Source organism: Vipera ursinii (genome assembly GCF_947247035.1).
Source record: "Vipera ursinii genome assembly, chromosome: 1".
NCBI classification, from domain to species: Eukaryota; Metazoa; Chordata; class Lepidosauria; order Squamata; family Viperidae; genus Vipera; species Vipera ursinii.
The window spans coordinates 12377930-12401075 of NC_139512.1; the positions used below are offsets into that span (position 1 = coordinate 12377930).

Below are 23146 nucleotides of genomic sequence, written 5' to 3' on the forward strand. Positions count from 1 at the left end.
ATATCTGGGACAGGCAGATGGGGATGGTTGTTGAAGATATCGTTGCAGGACATGACAATATTTGAAGTCAAGCCACCTTTTGAAATTAGAATAGAATAGAATAACAGAGATGGAAGGGACCTTGGAGGTCTTCTAGTCCAACCCTCTGCTCAGGCAGGGAACCCTATGCCATTTCAGACAAATGGTCGTCCAATCGTTTCTTAAAAACTTCTAGTGTTGGAGGATTCACAACTTGTGGAGGCAGGTTGTTCCATTGGTTAATTGTTCTGTCAGAAAGTTCCTCCTTAGTTCTAGGTTGCTTCTCTCCTTGGTTAGTTTCCATCCGTTGCTTCTTGTCCTGCCTTCAGGCGCTTTGGAGAACAGCTTGACTCCCTCTTCTTTGGGGCAGCCCCTGAGATACTGGAACACTGCTATCATGTCCCCCCTCGTCCTTCTCTTCATTAAACCAGAACTACCCAATTCCAGCAACCGTCCCTTACAAGTTTTAGCCTCCGGTCCCCTGATCATCTTTGTTGCTCTTCTCTCTACTCTTTCTAGAGTCTCAACATCTTTTTTACATCGTGGCAACCAAAACTGGATGCAGTATTCCAAGTGTGGCCTTACCAAGGCATTGTAAAGTGGTATTAGTACTTCACGTGATCTTGATTCTATCCCTCTGTTAATGCAGCCTAACACTGTGTTGGCTTTTTTGGCAGTTGAAGCACACGGCTGGCTCCTCTTTAAGTGACCGTCCCCTAGGACTCTGAGATCCCTCTCACAGTTGATCAATTGACCAATGAAGATTTTTTATTTTAATGCCAATGGTATGCAGACAGGATGATGGGAGCCTGGATGAATGCAGACCCAATCAATTTCTGCAACATCCACAGCATTTTTCAAAAGTAAAGCTGCTTTCTGAACAAACGCTGCCATTCTCCAGATGCTGGGGGGGGGGGGGGCGCTAGGGAAAGAAATCAAAATCAAAATACTCACTCTTCATATTTCACGTGATACGTAATGTCCTCGTCGGGAACGGCTTCTTCCAAATTGGATTCTTCGTCACTTTCGCTCGCCTTGCTGGCCGCGTTCCCTTTCCTGGTCACGTTCACAACTTGGGCTTCAAACCAGGCTCCCATGCTTCTGTCCCGAGCGTCTACCAACTCGTTAATCTAAACCAGAAGCCCCAAAGCAAAATACTGATTTTTAATTAGCTAGCAATATGAAAGTCACGTCTTCAAAGTCCCACTTTCATGCGCATACAGCTTTTATATGTATGACTGACTTGTGAGACCGGTGTGTTGTGTAATTAGCTCACATGCTGTAACAAGATGGTGGGTTTGTTGTCACTGTGAGTTGTGGGGGGGCGGGGGGGCATGAAGGGAGGCTCAGCCAATCTCAATGTATACATGGTTGTACCTTGACAATAAAGGTTCATTCATTCATATATGTGTGTGTGTGTGTGTGTGCGTTTGTGTGTGTGTATACATACACATACACACACACACACAGAGACAGACAGACATAGTCTACCTGTTTTCAGGATCTGGAAAAAAAAAAACCTGCACAAATTTGGCCTTATTTATCTTCTAGGCACCAGCACTCATGAAAACATTTTATTACTGCACAGAGCTGGCTGCTAAGTATTTTTATTTTTTATTTTAATCCCATTTATATCCCGCCCTTCTCCGAAGACTCAGGGCGGCTTACAAGCTTAGCAGTAGCCTTCATTCTATGTATATGCCTGCTTATTAGGGCTTTTGGGGCCCCCCCAAGCGGCATTATTACAAAGTCGAGCTTATTGCCCCCAACAATCGGTTCCTAAGGTACAAGGTTTCAGACTTTATACCCAAAGATCTCTGCTATCTAATTGAATCCCATTTTAACTGTCTAGCTTTAAGTAAGCTATGCTTTACTTTTAAGTAAGCTATGCTATTCTTGGAGTTGACATATCCGAACCTGGATCAGTTTGTTCAGATTGATAATTTACAGTTGCAGTGGGTAAGATTCCTCACGAAGCCTTCCAGTTCCCCATCCCAATGAGTGCAAAAATGGGAGGGGTTTTCTCCCCTCCCCAAAAGAAAGACTGCGGTAAGAATTTAGCATCTCTCTTTGACCAGGACGCTGCTTACTTTATGCTGAACCTATCACCATGACGGAGCCTGCCCATTAAGGTCCCATGTCGTGGTGGTCGTTAAGCAAGGAGCAAAGGATCGCCTTGTTTAATGATGCTCCTCTTTTGCTCTCCCTGATGTAGCCATTAAACGGAGTGTGGGGTCTCAGGGAAGGTCTGCGGGGGAGTGGGCTGTTAACGGAGGCCCACACTGCAGCCTGAACTCCACAGATCACATGTGGCCCATCATGGGCTTCCTCCACCTGAGTACCTTGAGTTATTTAACAGAGTAACAGAGTTGGAAGGGACCTTGGAGGTCTTCTAGGCCAGGGGTAGGCAACCTTGGCTTTTTTATGACTGGACTTCAACTCCCAGAATTCCGGAGCCAGCCTGGCTCAGCTTGGAAACCTCTCCCTTTCCCCTCAGCGTGGCTGGCTCAGGAATTCTGGGAGTTGAAGTCCACGAGTCATAAAAGAGCCAAGGTTGCCTACCCCTGGGCTTGGCCAACCTTGGCATCTCTGATTCGTGGACTTCATCTCCCAGAATTCCTCAGCCAGCCTGGCTCAGCTTGGAAACCTCTCCCTTTCCCCTCAGCGTGGCTGGCTCAGGAATTCTGGGAGTTGAAGTCCACCAGTCATAAAAGGGTGAAGGTTGCCTACCCCTGGGTTAGGGCAACCTTGGCATCTCTATGACTCGTGGACTTCATCTCCCAGAATTCCTGAGCCAGCATGGCTCAGCATGGAAACCTTTCCTTTTCCCCTCAGCCTGGCTGGCTCAGGAATTCTGGGAGTTGAAGTCCACCAGTCATAAAAGAGCTGAGGTTGCCTAGCCCTGCTTTAGACCAATCCCCCTGCTCAAGCAGGAGCCCCTATAGGTTTCCAACCCCGTGGATCCATTTAGGCCTTTCCCACCCCACTGCTTACCCTTAGAACTCGAGCTTTCCATCTCTCCATCCCCCCCCGACCCGTCACCAACTGGTCCCCTACCTTTTGGGTATTGTACATCACCCTTCTGGAAATAGCAGTTGCATTATGCCACGTTCCTACACAGTGGAGGCCACGGGGCTCCGTCCGAGAAGCAGGCACCAATTTTGGAGAGGCTACAATCGATTGCAACTGCTCCCAAGGTGGCACCCGCTTCCAGAATAGAGCCCTGTAGCTCTCCTTCCCCAGCGTGACCCCCGAAGCTTCAGAGATCATATTAACGAAGAAGGGCATGCCGCTTCGTTCCCCCACCCTCAGCAATCCTCGTGGGGGACCACCGGCAAGCACAGGTAGTCCTTGACTTCCGACAACTGAGCCAAACATTTGTCCGCCGCTAAGCCAGTTGCCTAGTGAATGTTGCCCAGTTTTACCATCTTTCTTGCCAGAGCTGTTAAGCAAATTGCAGAAGCTGTTAAAAGCGAATCGTGCGGTCGTTAAGCGAATCCGGCTTTCCCCACTGACTTTGTCGGAAGCCAGCTGGGGAGGTCATAAAAGGTGATCATATGACCTGCCCCCACCCCACTCCACGACACTGCAACCGTCCTAAATGGGAGCCAAAAAAAGTGAATTTTGATCATGTAGCCAGCCATTGGCTTGCTGAAAGGGTCATCAGCGTGGGAAAAGCTGGGCAGCTGAGAGAAGGGGGCAGCAGAGGCTGGATCCCCCGAAAGAAGTCTCCACCGAGAGAATGGGCGGCAAGCCTCCACCACTGCATTCTCTCAGCGGAGGCTTGCAGAGGTGGCGGCGGAGCTGCGCGCACAGCTCCCCAAACCTCTGCCACCTCATTCTCTCAATGGGACTTTTTTACTCCACTTTTTTCCAGAATGGCGGAGGAGGACTGGGAGCCGCAGGAGACGGCTTAAAGAGCGCATGTGGCTCTGGAGCTGCAGGTTGCCGACCCGTGTCCTAGAGTGACTAAGGTTAATCTGGCTTAAGTGTATTATACAGACATGCTAATTCTCTGCAGTTTTCCCCAAACTTAAGCATACAGGCTCTCTCCTGCTTCAAAAGGTCTTTGCGCTGCAGCCTTCCATGTAAAGCAAGCGCACCTTATAAAATCCAAAGCCGGGATCCACCAAGTCGGTCCCAACGGCACTGCTGCACGGGGCCTCCATCTCCACAGCCCCTTCCCCGTTATTGGAGCTTTTGTCCGATTCGCTCTGGCCTGAACAGCAGCCAGAGTCCGTGTCCGAAAGTTCAGAGTCTTTCTCCTTGTTCGCCAGGGGCAGGAGAGTGGGGCTTTGTCTCACTAACAGCTGGACGATGTCGTTCAGGTTCACGCTGTAGTCGAAGAGGGAGTGGCCGTCTTCCATCTGCAGGGTGAGAGAAGATCAGTCACAAGCAAAAGGTAACAAAAATGTAAAGATACGGGGTTCCTGCGTCCTTTCCGGGCAGAAAGTTCAACTGGAGAACCAACTGCTCCGCATAGGAAACACCCACCAGAAACTTCAGAGAGTCATCAAGGGTAGTAAAATAGTGACCTGGATTTCCAAAGATTCCAATATTAATCCATGGAACAGCTTACTTCCAGGAGACGCGGGTGCGTCTTCCTCCCATCCGAGGTTTTCATTGTTGCGAGCATTTCTGTTGAGGATTGGCAGCAGGGGTGGGGTGGGGTGGGATGTGTTTGGTTTATATTCCCCCACACACTTTGCTGGGTGGTTGCAGCAGGTTTTGGCCATTTCACATGACCCTGGGACACTGTGACCGTCATAAATATGAATCAGTTGCCAAGCATCAGAATGTAAATCACAAGACCCTGGAGATGCTGCAACATTCCAGCTGATCGGCGCTTCTTCTGGGCTCAGCAGAAGCGCCAGGATCAGTGCGGAGCTCCAGCTGGATCCTGGCGCTTCCGCTGAGCCCTGACAGCCCTGCAGCTCCAACCGCCTCTCGCTCAGGGTTGTGCGGTGCTGCCACTGGTTCAGCTCCTTCCCCTCCCCCGCTACCACTTTCCTAGGATAGTCGCGTACCAACTGCCAGGTGCCAATGCAGCACAGGTGGTACCCGTACCAGTGGTTGAAAAGCCCTATCCTAAACTAATTTGGCCCAGAACATAAGAGCTCTGTTTCTTTTTTGTAAGTTAACCACTCAAAATGGGCTATTCCATGGGAGCACTTTTGAGTTAGCTTGAGTTGGGCAGCCAATAAATTTAAATTAAAAAATAGCCCTATTTGTATTATTTGCGTAGGTGAAATCTTGCCTAACAACGGCATTTCCTGATTTCCCAATCCAATCAAATAATCTCTTACACAGCATTATTATTTGTGGATTTGGAGCAACAAAGTCATTTGTGGTAAAGCCAGCACTTTTCATTATAATGACTTTATCCTGAGAATATCTTCAGAGCAAACAACGCTGGAGGAACAACTGCATTGTTTGTGGGCCACAGTGTTTCTCAAAATGTGCAGCAAGGCAAACAAAACCTATTATTATAATCTCTATATATACTACTTGAACCTCTGCTGTGTAACCTTTAACTGTGCAAAAAATAAATAAAAATGCTGCATGTAGGGCAATAATTTTTGAACCGAGATACCTCAAATGGGCTAACTTATAGAATGTATCCAGAATCTGGGACCCATGAGTCCCATAGGATTGAAATTTGTGAAATTTGATAAAATATTTAATCATATTATAAGCCAATCATAAAACATCGTATGACTTTGTACGAAATGTGACAAAATCTCTCCTGTGATCCTGAGGCTTGACTTTACTAAACTGTTTATCATGGGCTATCTTGATTTTTTTTTTTAAAAAAAAAAGAAATTTTCCAGTGAAGTACAGTAGGAGCTCAGCCATTGTTGAAAGCATGAAGGAAACTAGTAAAGAAATATCTCTGAAACAATGACCCAACAGGTCAGATTGTCTAATATAGCAATAAAATCAACCGCTGGTAGACTTAAAATAGTTGGGAAAAGCCACTCCAGAAACAAAAATGGTGAAAATCTTGGGGAAACCCAGTTAAACGGATGACCTCATTATCTTTTTGGGTCATTGCCATCCTCTTCACATTAAACAGCCACACATCTGGGTCAGCGTGTTATTCGTATATATCTCTAAATTAAAGGAATTACTAGGATTTCTATTCTGAGGGATATTCTAAGATACGAAGACATTTTTTATTGGACAACAGAAGCACTTATATTTTTAAGAAGCTGATGGCCAGAGTGGTAGCTTACGTTAACCTTTATTGTCTTTTTTTTCTGTGAACACACTGGCACCCATTAAAAAATGATAATTCTGATGCCCTGTCTCAAAAGAAAATAAGCCTGAATGTTGAAAATCCACCCAAGCCAACGGCACAATCCAGGGCAGATTAGCATCTCAGTATATCACCATCTGCATTCCGTGAATCACAATTCAACGATTGTTGGTTTAAGTATAAAAAAGTTTAAGATAAAAAAGCTAGGACAATGCCTAAAAAGATCTTGAACAAAACTCAAAAGTTGAAACTTAACTTGAACTATCTTGAAAAATTGTAAATCTCAAGGTATCTGCCTTTGAAGGACCCTCTTCAATCTTCAAGTATGTTAATGGCACATAGATGGTAAAAAGTGATATCCTCAACAATAATCATTAAACAAACAAGAGCCACTCAGCAGGCATCAAAACCGGCCCTATGAGTTCTGGCTAAGGACAACAGGAAAGCCAGCAAGCCATCAATATAGAGCTGACAGGTTGCATATAATCAAAAGGCAACGTGGCCCAACACACAAAGTTTAAACTGTCTCACAAGAACATTCTTCTCTGCACTTTGTGCAGATAAAAACCCTCAATGTAATATTAATTCTCTCTCTCTCACACACACTCGCGCACACACACACACACACACACGAGAGAGAGAGAGAGAGAGAGAGAGAGAGAGAGAGAGAGAGAGAGAGAGAGAGAGACTGAAAAAATCCCTACCTTCCTTACTAGATTCACAGTTAATAGAAAACCATGTTAATACAAAAATTCCATTATAGTTAAATTTGGGGGAGGGGAATTTTTTTAAAAAAAAATTACAAATAAGGACACAACTTTTTCTTGGTTCAGAAGCTAAGAAAGGCCAGGAAAACTACCAGAGAATTCAAGATGGTCGGCTAAAGTGGGAAACTGGGGGAAAAAAATCCACCCCCCAAATGGCACCCACCCACCCACACATACCATCTTAAGGAAACTGAATGAATATGGGGACATCGCTATCTTTTTGTTTACCATCAAAACGTTGTGGGAACATTCACACTAGAGGGCAGTGCAAGCATTTCCTTTTTTTAGAAAAAATTAATCACAAGCGTCCTTAAGAAGCTTTTAACCAGTTCAAAAAAGCCGTTTATCTTAGATGCCAAATTCATTCATTCAAAAAAAAAATTCAGCAGAAGAGCTAGAGGAAGCAAACCATTACTTGAGAAAAGCGGTCTTATGGCATTATTACCCCTGTGTAAGAAGTAGCAGTTTCAATCCATTGGTACGTTCACTTGTAGGTAATCCTGGGGTCACGATGGCAGGACCAAGGATTGCCATTGCTAAGCCATGCAGTTGCAAAGCACAATGTTACAAACCCACATTGCTTAGTGACGACAAGCTGACAATCCTGGTTGCTGTCATAACCCCAAGTCTTGTTGATTTTTAAGCGGGAAGTAGCAGAGTCCCGGGGGTGGGGGTGGGGTGTGTGGAAGAGGCCGCAGAAGGACCAGACACACAGGAGATGGGGGAGGGCTTGGGAGGCCTGGCACAGGAAGGTTAGAGGGAGTGGTACAACAGGGCTCAAGAGAGGGGGGGGGGAAGAAGAGGGAGAGAGAGAATACTCATTAGAGCAACTTGCAAACTTCCCTGCTGGCTTCCCTATTAGCTTTGCTTGTTGGAACCCGTAGGGAAGGCTGCAAAAGGTGAGCACATGGCTGTGGGATGCTACAACCATCTTAAAGAGCGAGTAGGTTGCCAAGCACCAGAATCGTGATCTTGTGACTGCAGGGGGGAGGCTGCAACAGCTGGAACTTCAAGGTACGGCATAGACCAGGGGTAGGCAACCTCGGCTCTTTTACGACTCATGGACTTCAACTCCCAGAAATCCTGAGACAGCTGGCTCAGGAATTCTGGGAGTTGAAGTCCATGAGTCGTAAAAGAGCCGAGGTCGCCTACCCCTGGCCTAGACCTAAGAATCACTCGTTCGGTACCGCTGCAGCTTTGGATGGTAAGCGGTCTGCCTGTATTGAGAAAAGCGTCTGAGGGATGCAACACACATCGGTAGCCTGGAGAGAACATCGCTGTTCACGGCAACTATTTTTGATATTGACCCAGCTCGATCAACCTTAAGATCACCGCTATATACGCAGACATGCTTTTCCTCCCAGCTTTAAAAGTCCACGCGCCTTTTTTTTAAGGGCACTCTTGGAAGTCTGAACTAGCCTTGATTTAACAGCATAACAGAACAACAGAGTTGGAAGGGACCCTGGAGGTCCCCTAGTCCAACCCCCTGCTCAGGCAGGAAACCTGTATCATTTCAGACAAAGAGTGGTCCAATCTCTTCTTTAAAAACTCTCCAGTGTTGGGGTACCGTTCCTTGATTAATTGTCCTCACTGTCAGGAAACTTCTCCTTCGTCTCCGATTAGTTTCCCTCCGTTGCTTCTTGTCCTCGCCTTCAGGTTGCTTTGGATTTACCCAACAGAAATCCAGAAAGGGGGGGGTGCTGAAGGCTCCTACAGTAGAACCAAACTACGCAAAGGAATCTGCGGCACGTGGCGGGGGGGTGGGGGTGGTTAAGCGCCAACGCGCCAATTTCCCCAAACACTCATCACCCCAACACGACTTGGACCGACCGCTTTACTAGAGAAAAGAAGGAAAGCCACGTGCCTGTTTGCCTCGATAAAAAAGCCTTTGTCTGTCAGGTACCACCCTGAAAACTTCGTGGATCCTCTGCCGGAGCTCTTCCACTTTCGTTAGCTTGGAAAGCGAGTCCACCCGATGTGTCTCTTTCCCATCCATGGTGCGCACTTGGATCCACATCGCGGCGGTGTCTCTGTGGAGGAATCACAAGCACATGAAGAAACCCAAGGAATGGGGGGGGGGAGAGAGGAGGGAATCTGCGCTCCCGCCATCAAGCCTCATTTTGCCAAGCCGCATTTTGCCCTAACGCGTGCCCACCCCCTTGCAAGTCCCCCTCACTCCACCTAGAAGCGTCTCCATGTCTGCGCGCCAATCGTTCCCGTTTTTGCATCCATTGTGCTCGTCCAGCACCCCCAGTCTACGGGACCCCCGCCCTCTGGAATTACCTCCCCACCCCCACCTACCCTGATTTTGAAAAGATGCCACTCATTTCAAGCGGCTGAAATCAACCTGATGGATTTATTGCCAATTCCTTTTTTTGTTTTTCTTTCTTTTAGGGTGGGGGGGAGGTAGGAGAAATAATTTATCCCACCACGACCGGCCAGCTTGGATAAAACAGACGAAATTAAAGACATCCCCCCCTTGTAGGAAGGCGGGCTTGCTTTGAATCTAAATTTCGGCTTCATTATTTAAAAAAAAAAAAAAAGCCAAAGGAGCAAATTGCAGTAACGCAGGGGGAAAACCCGCCTTCTTTCCCCCCCCCCCAAAATAGCAATGATTACTAGTACTGGCATGGCTGTTGTTACTTCCAAACAGCCCATTTCTTAGGAAAAGTTACCCAGACGACTAATATTTATTTAATTTAATTTAATTTAATTTTTATACCGCCCTTCTCCCGAACGACTCAGGGCGGTGTGCAGGGCAATACAATAAAACACAATATATAAAAATTAAAAGGATATTAAATTAAAAGGATATTAAATTTAATAAATTACAAAACGTTAAAAAAAATATAAAAAAAAATATAATAAAGGTTACGCAACCCAGTCTGGTAACACACACACACACACACACACCCAATGAAAAGCAAGGTTCCCATGGCAACCATTGCCCTATTTCTCACCCCCCCCAAAGCCCCCCAAGTGCTCCCTCCACCTTCTTCAGGATCCCCCTCCCCAAAGTGCCCCCCACAAGCTCCCCACAAGTTTCTGCATGCCTCAGAAGCCCCTAAACTGACCAGCCCCCCCCCATAACTATAGGTAGCTGAGGCGACCCCCCCCCCTCACACACACACACACACACACACTTCACGAACCCACACAAAGCGGTCCAGCGAAGCCCAGGCGCCCTCAACCCTCCTTCTCCGGCTCGGCCCTCCCGTCCCTCCTCAGAGTAGCCCGTTTTTTTGTGGTGGGGTTTTTTCGCACCTCGGCGGCCGTTGCCCCCTCGGAGCCGCTCGACGACCCCCTCAGCGCGACCGCTCAACCGAACCGCCTGGATGGTTTTTTTTTTTTCTTCCCCTCCGCTCCGGGCACCGCCCCCTTCCCCGCTCCTCGCGCCCCCCATTGGCCGCGCGCTCCTGAGACGAGGACGCCCATTCGCGGGAAGGAGGGAGGAGGAAAAAAAAAAAAGCCTCCCGCCCGCCCCCTCCGAGCCCAGCATGTTCGGCTGCGCTTCCCCTCGCCCTTTTCCCCATCCGAGAGGACTCGCCTCGGTTGCCTCCTCGCGGAGTTCAAGGCGCGCGCCACAAATTGAAAAAAAAACCGCCCGGGCGCGAGGATTGGGAGAGGGAACTCTCGCGAGATGATGCAAAAAAAAAAAAAAACACACACACACACCCACGCAAGCCGAGGCCGAAAGCGCTCGAAGGGAGGGAGGGAATCCAAGCCGAAGAAATTTAAAGGGACAGGCCGCATTTTGCGCTCCTTTCCGTCCCTCGCAAAGATTTCGCGCGTAATTTCGCCAGCGAGGCGTGGGCGCTTTTCAGTTGGGTTTGCAGGCGGAAGGGCAATTGGGCAGGCCAGAATTAAAGCCCTGTCACTTGTAAGGCCCTAACCTTGGCCATTTCTTTGTTCCAACTGCAGGGGTAGGCAACCTCGGCTCTTTTATGACTCGTGGACTTCAACTCCCAGAATTCCTGAGTCAGCTATGCTGACTCAGGAATTCTGGGAGTTGAAGTCCACGAGTCATAAAAGAGCCGAGGTTGCCTACCCCTGTGCTAGGGGGTTTAGGGGGTGCTTGCTTAAAAGTAATTGCCTTAATTTAATCCATGGGCCATGATTTTTCCTATGCTCTTCGATCTGTTTGGTCCAGACTGTGGGGGTTGTTAATTTAACTGGGTTTTAAGATTTACTCTTGGGGCTTGAATTGAATTTAATTGTTTTATTTGTTTTTAATTTTTTTTTAAATGAAAACTTTTTCAATACATTTTATCTTTAACAACCCCTCCCCCCCACCCCCTACCCAACTCTTCCCAACCCTCCCCCCTCCCCTTCCCCGACTTCCCAGAGCTAAATACAAGGTATAAAAGTAAAAACAATCATAAACAACCATATGCTAACAATAAGCTATTAAGTCTATCGCACTCTAGCTCATATTTTAATTGGGGTTTTACTTATACAGGGATAAATTTAATCTTTTTTAAACTTGGCTTTTTAACTTTTGTATTTTTGGTTTTTAATTACCCTGTAAACCGCCCTGAGTCCCCCGGGAAAGGGCGGTATATAAATGTACGGTAATAAAATAAATAAATAAATAAATAAATATAAAATGACTACAAGCAATACTAATATCACATCAAAACTTATGCAAAGGCTAAATGAAACTTTTTAGTCCCATATTTATTCTGGATGTAATCAATCCATTTTTTCCACTCCGTAATATAACGTTGTTGCGAATGGTCTTTCAAGTACGCCGATATCTTTGCCATTTCCGCCAGGTCAGAAACTTTTAAAGTCCATTCTTCTAGAGTCGGCAGTTAATTTTTTGTATTCATGGTTTTAACTGCCCTGTAAACCGTCCTGAGTCCTACGGGAATAGGGCGGTATACAAATCCAATTAAATAAATAAATAAATAAATAAATAAATAAATAAATAAATAAATAAATAAATAAATAAATAAATTTTCCAAATAAATAAATAAAAATAGGCATCTGGGGACCCAAGTTTGCTTTGCAAACACGTTGCATTACCGCCTTGAAAGGGCAAACGCGTGCAAAACAATCATCGTATGCGCTTAACTCTGAGAGTAAGTTTTTACAACTCCCTGAAACTGACTCCCAAATACGGGTATTTTCCAAGATTTATGCAGAGGCACCCGACCCTGTTTGCTGGCTGTAGCAACAGCCCCATGGCATCTTTAATGCCTGGCAATTTATTGCAACAGGAATCTGCCCCTTTGTTAGGAGTTACAATATCTATAATGCACAGCAGCGCATTTAGACGGGACTGCCAGAAGCTGCGGGGACTGGATTATTTATCCAGTATATGAGATTGCAGGATCGTGAATGATTCAAGCTGGCATATGGAAAAGATTTAAAGTTCCACCAGAAAAGGCGAGGAAAGAGTAAAAGTGTCCACCTCTGAAAACCACACACACACACACACACAAAAGATTTAAAAGTTCTTGTAGGTTCCCGAATTGTCCTGGTCAGATGCCTGCTGGGAAAACCAGATTTTTAAATCTTTCCTAAAGGATTGCAAAACACAGCCGCAAAGCTAATAAACGTGTTTGGAGTTATAGACAAAGAAATGCAAATGAAAAAAATGGGAGTAGGGGCAACGAAATGTGTTTGCTTACATTAAGGGGAGAGTCTTAATTTATTTGTCATTTATTTTATGTTTCATATTTCGAAACTGCCCATCTCCCTAAGAGCATGGACTTGCGAGCATCGCCTTGAAATGAAAAAAGAAAAAAGAAAAAAACAACACATGGCAAATCCTAAACAAAGTTGTCTGAAAAAAAATATCTCTTTACTGTATCTTACAGTTTACACCTCAATGAATATTTTCCTTTCTCGCTCAGCCTTTCTCCAATACGCCTATTCCACCCACCTTCCGCCAATTCGTCACCGGTTAGGAATGTCTCCCACCCGTCCAGTCCTGATCCTCCTACTGCCTTGATCCTGTTTGAGGATCCCTTTTGTGATCCACCACGTGGCACGCGGGAAAATACAAGTGAGATTCCTAGATTTATTTCCTGTCCTTTGGGCCTCCAATCCGCTCAACTGCTTTTGTTCCCCAACTGAAAGACACAACATCAAGGCCGCCTCTATATTTTGGAGACACAACAGACAATGACGGCACCGGATTCTGTGGCATAGCTGCCCGTTGTGCTACGCCATAGGAAGGGTGAGGTCACCGCAAAATAATAACAGAGGTTGCAACTCAAGGCTATCAAATTTAACACTAAAGTGGTTATTTCTCAGCCTCCGGAACTTTTAAGACGTGTGGACCTCAATTCCCAGAATTCCCCAGCCAGCAGAGGTCCAAAAATGCTCTTCTATTAGTTCTGCGAACGACATTAAAGATAGTCCTCATCTTACGACTGCAACTGAGCCTCAAATTTCTGTTGCTAAGCGAGACGTTTGTTAAGTGAGTTTTGCCCCATTTTACGAACCTTTCGTGCCGGTTCTTAAGTGAATAGCTGCAGTTAAATTGGTAACACGGTTGTTAAGTGCAACTGTCATAAATACAGATAATCCTCAACTTACAACTGTTTGTTTAGTGACCGTTCAAAGTTACAATGGCACAGTGAAAAGTGACTTACGGTCATTTTTCACACTTACAGCTGTTGCAGCATCCCCAGGGTCAGGTGATCAACAATCCGAAAATTCATATTTATGATGGTCGCAGTGTCCTGGGCTCACGCGATCCCCTTTTGCGACCTTCTGACAAGCAAAGTCAACGTGGGAAGCCAGATTCACTTCCCAGTTTGACTAATTTAACCACTGCAGTTGCTTCACTCAACGACCCTATCAAGAAAAGTCGTAAAATGGGACAAACCCAGCGAACCAATGTTTCGCTTAGCCACCAAAATCCTGGGCTCAGTTGCGGCCATACGTCGAGGACTACCTGTGCACCCCAGTTGCCAAGAGTCTGAATTTTAATCACAGGACCGCGGGAATGCTGCAACGGTGGCAAGTGTGAATCCATCTGAAGTCAACTTTTTCCAGTGCTGTTGTCATTTCAAATGGTCCCTAAAGGAATATTTGTCTGTACCTGGTGGTCTCCTTTCCAAGTACCAAACATGGATAAAAAGTGGGCGCCCCGGAGTTATGGAATCGGTTGCCGGTCGAGCTCCGGATGGCGCCCGACCTTCACTCCTTCCGACGCGATCTGAAAACGCATTTATTTGAACAAGCCGGCTTGGCCTGATGGGGGATGGGTTGGGTTTTTATTGTTCTTAATATTTGTATTTACTGTTTTTACCTTGGGCATTATGTTTAATTCCTTTTAACTTTTGTATTTTTGTATTTTTATACACTTGCCCTGTTCACCGCCCTGAGTCCTTCGGGAGAAGGGCGGTATATAAATAAATTATTATTATTATTATTATTCACCCTCAGATAATTCATCCTGGTAACCACGTCCATGTTGTTTTCTGCCAGCACTGAACTAATCTATCATTACCTTTTAAACCAAATACATGATGAAAAAAATTTTTAGGGGCCGTTCTTTAGGTCTTGTCCTATTACAGGTAATCCTCGAGTTACAATGGTTTGTTTAGTGGCCGTTCGAAGTTACAACAGCACTAAAAATAGTGACACGAACGGTTTTCGTGCTTACGACCATTGCAGCATCCCCATGGTTAAGGGAACAAAATCCAGATGCTTGGCAACTGGCTCCTGTTTATGACGGTCGCAGGGCCAGACGATCCCCTTTTGTGATCTTCTGACAGGTAGTCAGCGGGGAAGCCAGTTTCATTTAACAAATGTGTGGCAAAAAGTACATGCGCCATTTTGAAGGCGCTCCTTGAAATGTGAACCAGCCATTGCCTTGATTTAAACAGCGTAACAGAAGAACAGAGTGGGAAGGGACCCTAGAGGTCTTCTAGTCCAACCCGCTGCTCAGGCAGGAAACCCTACACCATTTCAGACAAAGGGTCGTCCAATCTCTTCATAAAATTTCTCCATTGTTGGGGCACCCACAACTTCCGAAGGAAAGCTGTTGCACTGGCTAATTGTTCTGTCAGGAAATGAGGGAAAGATGGGGCAAAACTCACTGGGCAAGTGTCTCACTTAGCAACAGAAATTTGGGGCTCCACTGTGGTCGTAAGTCGAGGACTGCCTGTATTTCATGAAAGTAGTGCAGATTTTCGGAGGGGATGGATGTGCGTAAAGGCCGAAAACAGTCCCTCTGTCCTTCTTCTGGGATACATCTTTAAATGTTCAGATTTTGCCCCTCCCAAGTATGAACCAGGCCCTATCCTGCTTAGCTTCCCAGATAAGAGAAGGTCAGCCAGATTCTCTGCCCAAACAGGAAACGGGTTTTGAAAACCTGTGATTAAGGGTTAGAAGACCAACGATAAGCAGCTCTAATCAGGTTCAGGAACCCACTGATTTCCTCACCTCAAGGATCTCATAAATTTCAAAAATGTGCTTCTGTTCTCATTTAAGCCGGCTAGTCAAAGAAAGGAATCTTCTAAAATTGTACCTTATCTGTGCATGGATACAGATGATTGTTAATTTTCCCATCCTGTATTACATCACTGCCTTCAGTCCAACATCTTGCAAGACATCAAGCTGAAGGAACAGCCAACTCTTAACAAAGGCTCAAGATCCAGAAGGATCTTTAAATGGAGTGGAACCCAGGGCCCTGTCCAACAAAATGCAATTCAGTGGTGAGAAAAGCAAGCTTTTATACTTAGGCAAGAAAAAACAAACAAACAAATGCACAGGTATAGTATAGGACGTGGTACCTGGCTCAACAGTAGTAACTGTGAGAGGGATCTTGGAGTCCTAGTGGACAATCGCTTAAATAGGAGCCAGCCGTGTGCTGCAGCTGCCAAAAAAGCCAACACATTCCTAGGCTGCATTAACAGAGGGATAGAATCAAGATCACGTGAAGTGTTAATACCACTTTACAAGGCCTTGGGAAGGCCACACTTGGAATACTCCATCCAGTTATGGTCACCACGATGTAAAAAAAGACGCTGAGACTCTAGAAAGAGCGCAGAGAAGAGCAACAAAGATGATCAGGGGACTGGAGGCTAAAACATATGAAGAACGGTTGCTGGAATTGGGTCTGTCTGGTTTAATGAAGAGAAGGACTTGGTGTGACATGATAGCAGTCTTCCAGTATCTCAGGGGCTGCCCCAAAGAAGAAGGAGTCAAGCTATTCTCCAAAGCACCTGAAGGCAGGACAAGAAGCAATGGATGGAAACTGATCAAGGAGAGAAGCAACCTAGAACTAAGGAAGAATTTCCTGGCAGAACAATTAACCAGTGGAACAACCTGCCTCCAGAAGCGGTGAATGCTCCAACACTGGAAGTTTTTAAGAAGAGACTGGACAGCCATTTGTCCAGAATAGTATAGGGTTTCCTACTTGAGCAGACTAGAAGACCTCCAAGTTCCCCTTCCAACTCTGTTATGACTCTTCCTTTGAAGGCCGCTTTTATAAAGACAGAATGAATTTGGAACTTCTGCCCAGAAGTTGAAGTCCACATTTCTTAAGATTGCCATGTTTGAGAAAAACTGACCTGAAGGCTGATTTTTGTTGTTAGATTTCAATCTTTAATGGAGTCTTTAAACACTCTGAATTTGTTTTTCTATTCTTTACATTTAAGTTTTCCTTTGGGGAAAACCGCACAGCCATCCAATGGATGTGTATTTTTAAGAAGGGCGGGACGGCTATGTCTAGATGAATCGCTAAATCTCAACTCAATCCAGCCGTTGACAACTAAACTGAATTCCAGACCTCACTCAGTGCAGTAGAATAGATAATCAGAATTTTTTCCCCCTCTTGAGAGGGAAGAAAAAGTCAAAAATCATGGAATTGTCCTGCCTTGTTGAGATCAGGGCTATAGCTTTTTGGATTCAGTAAGTGTCAGACTCACACAAACAAAAAAAAAACTTGTGCACACTCTAGTAAGGAACTTTAGTTTCCCCTAGTTGGAAAGTGAAATTTTTCCAGCTCTTAATTTGGAGATTTCACATAATGGAGGTTTTTCCTACGTACAAAATTTATTCTCAGACAGGAAGATCCCAGTGTCCGTTTTTTCTACAAGTTACAGGTAGGCCTTGACTTATGACCACTTGCTGGGGGCTACTTACACGTCGCCTCTGCAGTTGCGGGACCACACTTTGGCGCTTGGAAACATGGGTGCGGTTTTGGCAGTTTGCAGCATCCCACAGACACACAACTGAATTTTAAAATGGCTTTGCTGAAAACTGGACTTAATTCCAGTTTTCAGCATAACTATGTGGGTTAGGACGCTGAGCTTGCCGATCAGAAGGTTGGCAGTTTGGCGGGTCGAATCCCGAGTGCCGCGTAACAGAGTGAGCGCCTGTTACTCGTCCCAGCTTCTGCCAACCTAGCAGTTCGAAAGCACGTAAAAATGCAAGTAGAAAAATAGGGACCACTCCGGTGGGAAGGTAACAGCGTTCCGTGCGCCTTTGGCGTCTAGTCATGCCGGCCACGTGACCACGGAGACGTCCTTGGACAAGCGCTGGCTCTTCGGCTTTGAAACGGAGATGAGCACCGGCCCCTAGAGTCGGAAACGACTAGCACGCATGTGCAGGGGAACCTTTACCGTATGCCCATAACAAACCATGGGTTCGTTTAGCGACCGCAGTGTTTACTTAACAACCTTGGCAGCCACTTTACTACCACAGCATTCGCTTAATGACCGCCATGAAAAGGCTGTAAAATCGCATGACCAACCCTTTTTATGACCGCCACTACTTACAACTGCAGCTTCCATTAGTCACATTACGACCACAATTGAGTCCCAAATTTTTGTTAAGTGAGACAAGTGTTAAGTGAGTTTTGCCCCATTTTACGACCTTGCTTGCCTCGGTCATTAAGTGAATCAATGTAGCAGGTAAGTTAGGAACATGGTTAAGTGACTCTGGCTTCCCCCATTGACTTTTCTTTGTCAGAAGGGCGCAAAAGGGGATCACACAGACCCAGGACACTGTGACCGTCGTAAATGTGAGTCAGTTGCTAAGAGCCAGGGTCTTGATCACGTGATCATGGGGATGCTGGAAAGGTTGTTTACTTGTGAAAAATGGTCAGAAGTCACTTTTTTCAGCGCCATTTTCACTCTGAACGGCCATTAAACAAAGGAAAGAATTCACTTCCAAATAAAATTAAACTTTTCTGTTCGTGCTCATACTTTGAAATGAACTTTTCAAAGCTTTCTATTTCCCCCCCCCCCAACTCCATCTGAATATTCCAACGGAGATGAGTAATATTCTGGATTTTTAAAATATAGGCTTTGTAGTATCCAGATAACTAATTCCCGCTTGTTTTAACTGCTTTTTCGCCTTCATGCTGTGCAATATTTTATTTCTTGGCTTATAATGTTCCCTCTTCAAGATGCACAACTTGTGAGCCCTTTGCAAAATAAATAACAGTGGGGGGAAAACCACCGCGGCCCTATACAGGTAGTCCTCAACTTACAACCATTCATTTAGCGACCATTTGAAGTTACAAAGTTGACTTCTGATGAGTCTTCACATTTAGGGTTATCAGTAAGCACATGATCACAATTCAGGCCCTTGGCAATGTGCATTTGTGAAGGTTGCGATGTCCTGGGCTCCCACGTTCACCACTTACGACCTTCTGACAAGCAAAGTCAATGGGAGAAGTCAGATTCCCTTAACAACTAGGTGATTCATTTAACAACTGCAGTGATTCCTTTAACCATGGCAAAAAAAAAGGTTGTAAAATCGGGCACGACTCTCTTAATAACCATCTTGCTTGCTTAGTAATGGAAAATGTGGTCGTAAGTCGAGCAGAGTCATTCTCCACTGCTCCAGAAGGATCGGTATCAGCCGTAAAGGGGAAGGTTCAAAATCTGAGGAAACTTGGTAACTATATTTATTTATTAAATGCGTGTGCTGTCCATCTTACTCCCAGATGATTCTGTCTCTATGGGCTATATAACTGTATGGGTTGTCAGCTTGTGGAACAGGCTGCCACATGAGGGGTAGGCAACCTTGGCTCTTTCATGACTGGTGGACTTCAACTCCCAGAATTCCTGAGCCAGCATGGCAACCTCTCCCTTTCCCCTCAGCATGGCTGGCTCAGGAATTCTGGGAGTTGAAGTCCACAAGTCATAAAAGAGCCAAGGTGGCCTACCCCTGAGAGGATGGAACAGTTAATCTGTCAGAAATTTAGGGGGGGAGGTCACACTAGATGACCCCCTTCCCAGTCTTTCAAACCAATAGTCGACTTACAACTGTTCGTTTAGCGACCGTTCAAAGTTACAACGGCTTGACCACACTGCGATCATGGCACGCTCCGCTTCCTGCGGTCGCGTGATCAAAATTGGGACACTTGGCAACCGGTTTGCGTGAGGGTTGCGGTGTCTCATTAGGGCAATCCCCTTTTTGCAACCTTCTGACAACAAGAAATCAATGGGAAAGTCAGGTTTACTTAACAACCGTGTGACTCATTGAAGAACTGCAGCGATTCACTTAGCAGCTGGGGCAAGAAAGCTCCTAAAAACGGGGTAAAACTCACTCAGCAACCGTCACGCTCAGCAGTGGAAATGTTGGGCTCAATTCGTGGTCCTAAGTCGAGGACTACCTGGATATGGGCTGTCGGCCTGTGGAACAGGCTGCCACATGACGTCACTAAGCGCGGCTTCCTTTAAGGTTGCACCGGTCATCTGTCAAATGGTCCAAGTGGATCGCACCCAGAGCAAGGGGCGAGGGGGGGGTCAGACTGGATGACCTCTTAAGACCCTCCCCTCCTTCAAGTTTTTCCAAGCAAAATTAACCCTACCTGACGGGAACTCCATCATTCCTTGCAAAAGACTACCAGATTGGATCGCACCTTCAACCTCCCGTCTTCTGCAGTTTTCCCGGGATGGCTCTAAGCCAGCTGCACCCACGTTGATCCTCTTTTGAGACGGCCATAATTGTCAAGATGAAAATTACGCAGCGGGACAGGACTGGCAACGCCTCCAGCGGCCGTTTCTTTTTTCTACCACAAAAATCCAGGGCAGACCGTGGGCCAGCCCACGTGGCCTGCCAAGTTTCATTTGTTCTTCTCAAGCTGGTTTTGGTAAAACTTCAGTTTTTAATCTCCCTGGAGAAATTCCCAAAGGGAAGCTCCTGGGATTGTGGTTTTTTTTGGGTTTTTTTTTTTGGAACAGGCCATTATCACCTTGGCTGTTGTTTCTACTTAATTTGTTCTGCGAATGTTTGTTGTTGTTTTTTAAGGTTGTAATGTCTTTTTTTTTTAAGATTGTTTTAGTTGTTTGGCTGTTTTAGAATGGTAAGCCGCCCAGAATCACTAGGTTGAACCCAGTGACTATAAAAAATAAAAATAAAATAAAATATAAAAGAAATAAATAAAAGGGGGGAAAAATGAAATAAAATAAAAAACAGTGAATTAAAAATAAATCAAATGTGACAAACGATCATAAAACGTAACAAGAAATTAAAAATAAATGTAATAAAAATAAAATACCGTACCTTAAAACAAAAACAGAACAAAATACAGTAAGATAAAAAAGATACCGTACCATAAAATAAAAATAGAATAAAACACAGTAAAAACAAAAGATAAAACGTCACGCTGTACCGTGACATAAAAATAGAAAATAATAATAGAATAAAACACAGTAAAATAAAATGCTTTACAATAAAATAAAACTAGAATAAAATAAAATAAGATAAAATAAAATAGAGAGAGCCCTTGATGGACCGTAAGGGCAGAAACTTGCAACTGTTTTAAGCAATGCAAAGGCATCAGTTGTTTGAAGCACTCCAAATAACTTACATTTTGAAAGACAAGCTTACCTGGCAATCGGGTCCATTGACTGCAACGGGATTTACTTTACGAGTAGAGATGCTTTGGATTGCACAGTGAGGAGGTAACGGAAAGGCTGGATCTACACCTACCTATCCGGACCTGAACTCTTGTTTCTTTGGGTGTTGTAATTTTGCACACCCAGCCACCCACCCCATGTAGCTTTTAGCTAGAGGACACGCAGGTCCAGATGCACCCCAGACTCTGCAGTTTTAAAAGCAGAGTGGGGGGAGGAAGGAAACCCAGGGGCCGCTTCGCCACCTCCAGGAACCGAGATCGCGCATTCCCACGTGCAAAAACACTTGACCCGGGAGTAAGCGAAACCGCATCCCGCGAAGCGTGACGTGCCGGTGGCAGCCTTGGAGGGCTTGTAAAAAAAAAGAATACTCACTGTGCCAAGCGGATCCCTCTTTCTCCTCTTTTGCCCCAGGTCCTCTTGCCAGATCCAAAGGTTGGCGCCTTTTTTTCTTTTTTTTCTTTTTTACAAAAAAAGGCAAAACTTAAAAACGAACAAAATTGCAATCGGTCCGTTCCAATCTGATCAAATGCAAAGTGCAAAGGGCACGAGAAAAGAGCCGGGGATCTCTAACCCAACGAAGCTGGAAAGGAGCGGGGAAAGCTGCAGCCGCGCCAAAAAAAATCTGCTTTTTCTCTCTCTCTCTTTTTTTTTTTTAAACAACTCCCGGCTTTGGAGTTTGGCGGGGAAATTCGCCCTGAGCCGTTCGGAGCCTCCTGATTGGTCGGCGGTGGCGGGAATCTGAGAAAAGAGGCGTGGCCTGAAGAGGAACGCCTTCCCCGTCTTGGTCTCCCGCTTCCCTACGGGTGGCTTGACTGCGCAGGCGCAAAAGTCTGCTGATTTTTATTTTTTTTTATTTGAGACTGGAATAGAATGACAAAAGAGTTGGAAGGGAACCTTAGAGGTCTTCTAGTCCAACCCCCTGCTCAAGCAGGAAACTATATACCATTTCAGTCAAATGGCTCTCCAATCTCCTTAAAAACTTCCAGTGTTAGGTCATTCACAGCTTCTGGAGGCAGGTCGTTCCACTGGTAAATTTTTTCTAACTGTCAGGAAATTTCTTCTAAGTTCTAGGTTGCTTTCTCTCCTCGATTAGTTTTATTTATAAATAGTTTTATTTATTTGTGGAGTTGTATCTTGGGGATTGGGTCGAAATCTTTGGACAGTCCTGCTCTGGCTTTGTCTTTCCATTCTGGAAAAAAAATCCTCATTTCCTCCAGTGTCAACTTGTATGCTCAGAGGCACTCTTGTTCTGGAATAGAATAGAATAGAATAGAATAGAATAGAATAGAATAGAATAGAATAGAATAGAATAGAATAGAACGGACCTTGGAGGTCTTCCAGTCCAGCCCCCTGCTCAAGCAGGAGAAGTCTTAGCACTATCATTGCCAAGCGTATCCCTGAGCATCGTCTTCTCCTCTGCCTAGATAGAACGTTAAAAATTAATTAACAATTAATATTTAATTAAAAATTTAAAATCAAAGTGTGGTTAAGGCCACTTTTTCCCAAGTATCTTGGACATGAAGTCCCATAATCAACAATGGCCGGTCTGGGAATCACGGAATTTGCCATCTCACACAGCTGAGGAAGCCAGGTTGCAAAAAAATAAAATAAAAATGACTTGATATTGCTGGAAGTGTTATAATTTAGTTTAAGAATCAGAACTTAATCCATCGAACCTCCTGGCTATATTCAGACTTTACAGTCAGCCAGGTCAGGTAAGAATTTTGTTTCTGCATTTACACAATGGGGGTCTTCAAACTGGGCCCTTTTATGACTTGTGGACTTCAACTCCCAGAATTCCTCAGCCAGGCATGCCTGGCTGAGGAATTTGGCAGCTGAAGTCCACAAGTCATGAAAGGGCCACCACGTTTGAAGACCCCTGACTTAGAACCACCATTGAGCCCAAAATGTATTGCTAAGCGAGACAGTTGTTAAGGGGGTTAGGGTTAGGGTTCCTCCATTTTGCAACCTTTCTTGCAACCTTTCTTGCCACAATTGTTAAGTGAATCACTGCAGTGGTTAATAACATGGTTGTTAAGCGAACCTCACTTCCGCATTGACTTTGCTTGTCAAAAGGGCACAAAAAGGGAATCATGTGACACACAGAGACACACACGGGGGACAGTGCAACCATCATAATTATATGCCAATTCTGATCATGACACCATGGAGATGCTCCAATGGTCGTAAGTGTGAAAAACAGTCATAAGTCAGTCTTTTCAGTGCCAATGTAACTTCTAATGGTCCCTAAACAATGTAAG

General features: G+C 45.2%; 2 protein-coding genes across 3 annotated transcripts in view; one reads left to right on the top strand and one right to left on the bottom strand.

Moving 5' to 3' along the window:
* The window catches only part of UHRF1 (ubiquitin like with PHD and ring finger domains 1), a 41827-nt gene extending 20454 nt beyond the window's left edge, over nucleotides 1-21373 (bottom strand). The window contains exons 1-4 of the mRNA XM_083363454.1: nucleotides 21258-21373; nucleotides 8909-9074; nucleotides 4122-4385; nucleotides 973-1148 (exon numbers count right to left, since the gene is read on the bottom strand). Of these exons, the coding sequence (XP_083219580.1) occupies nucleotides 973-1148; nucleotides 4122-4385; nucleotides 8909-9061 (593 nt within the window). The 5' untranslated portion in view covers nucleotides 9062-9074; nucleotides 21258-21373. The remainder of the gene's footprint in view (nucleotides 1-972; nucleotides 1149-4121; nucleotides 4386-8908; nucleotides 9075-21257) is intronic.
* The window catches only part of TICAM1 (TIR domain containing adaptor molecule 1), a 232135-nt gene that overhangs the window by 162438 nt on the left and 46551 nt on the right, over nucleotides 1-23146 (top strand). The window lies entirely within an intron of this gene.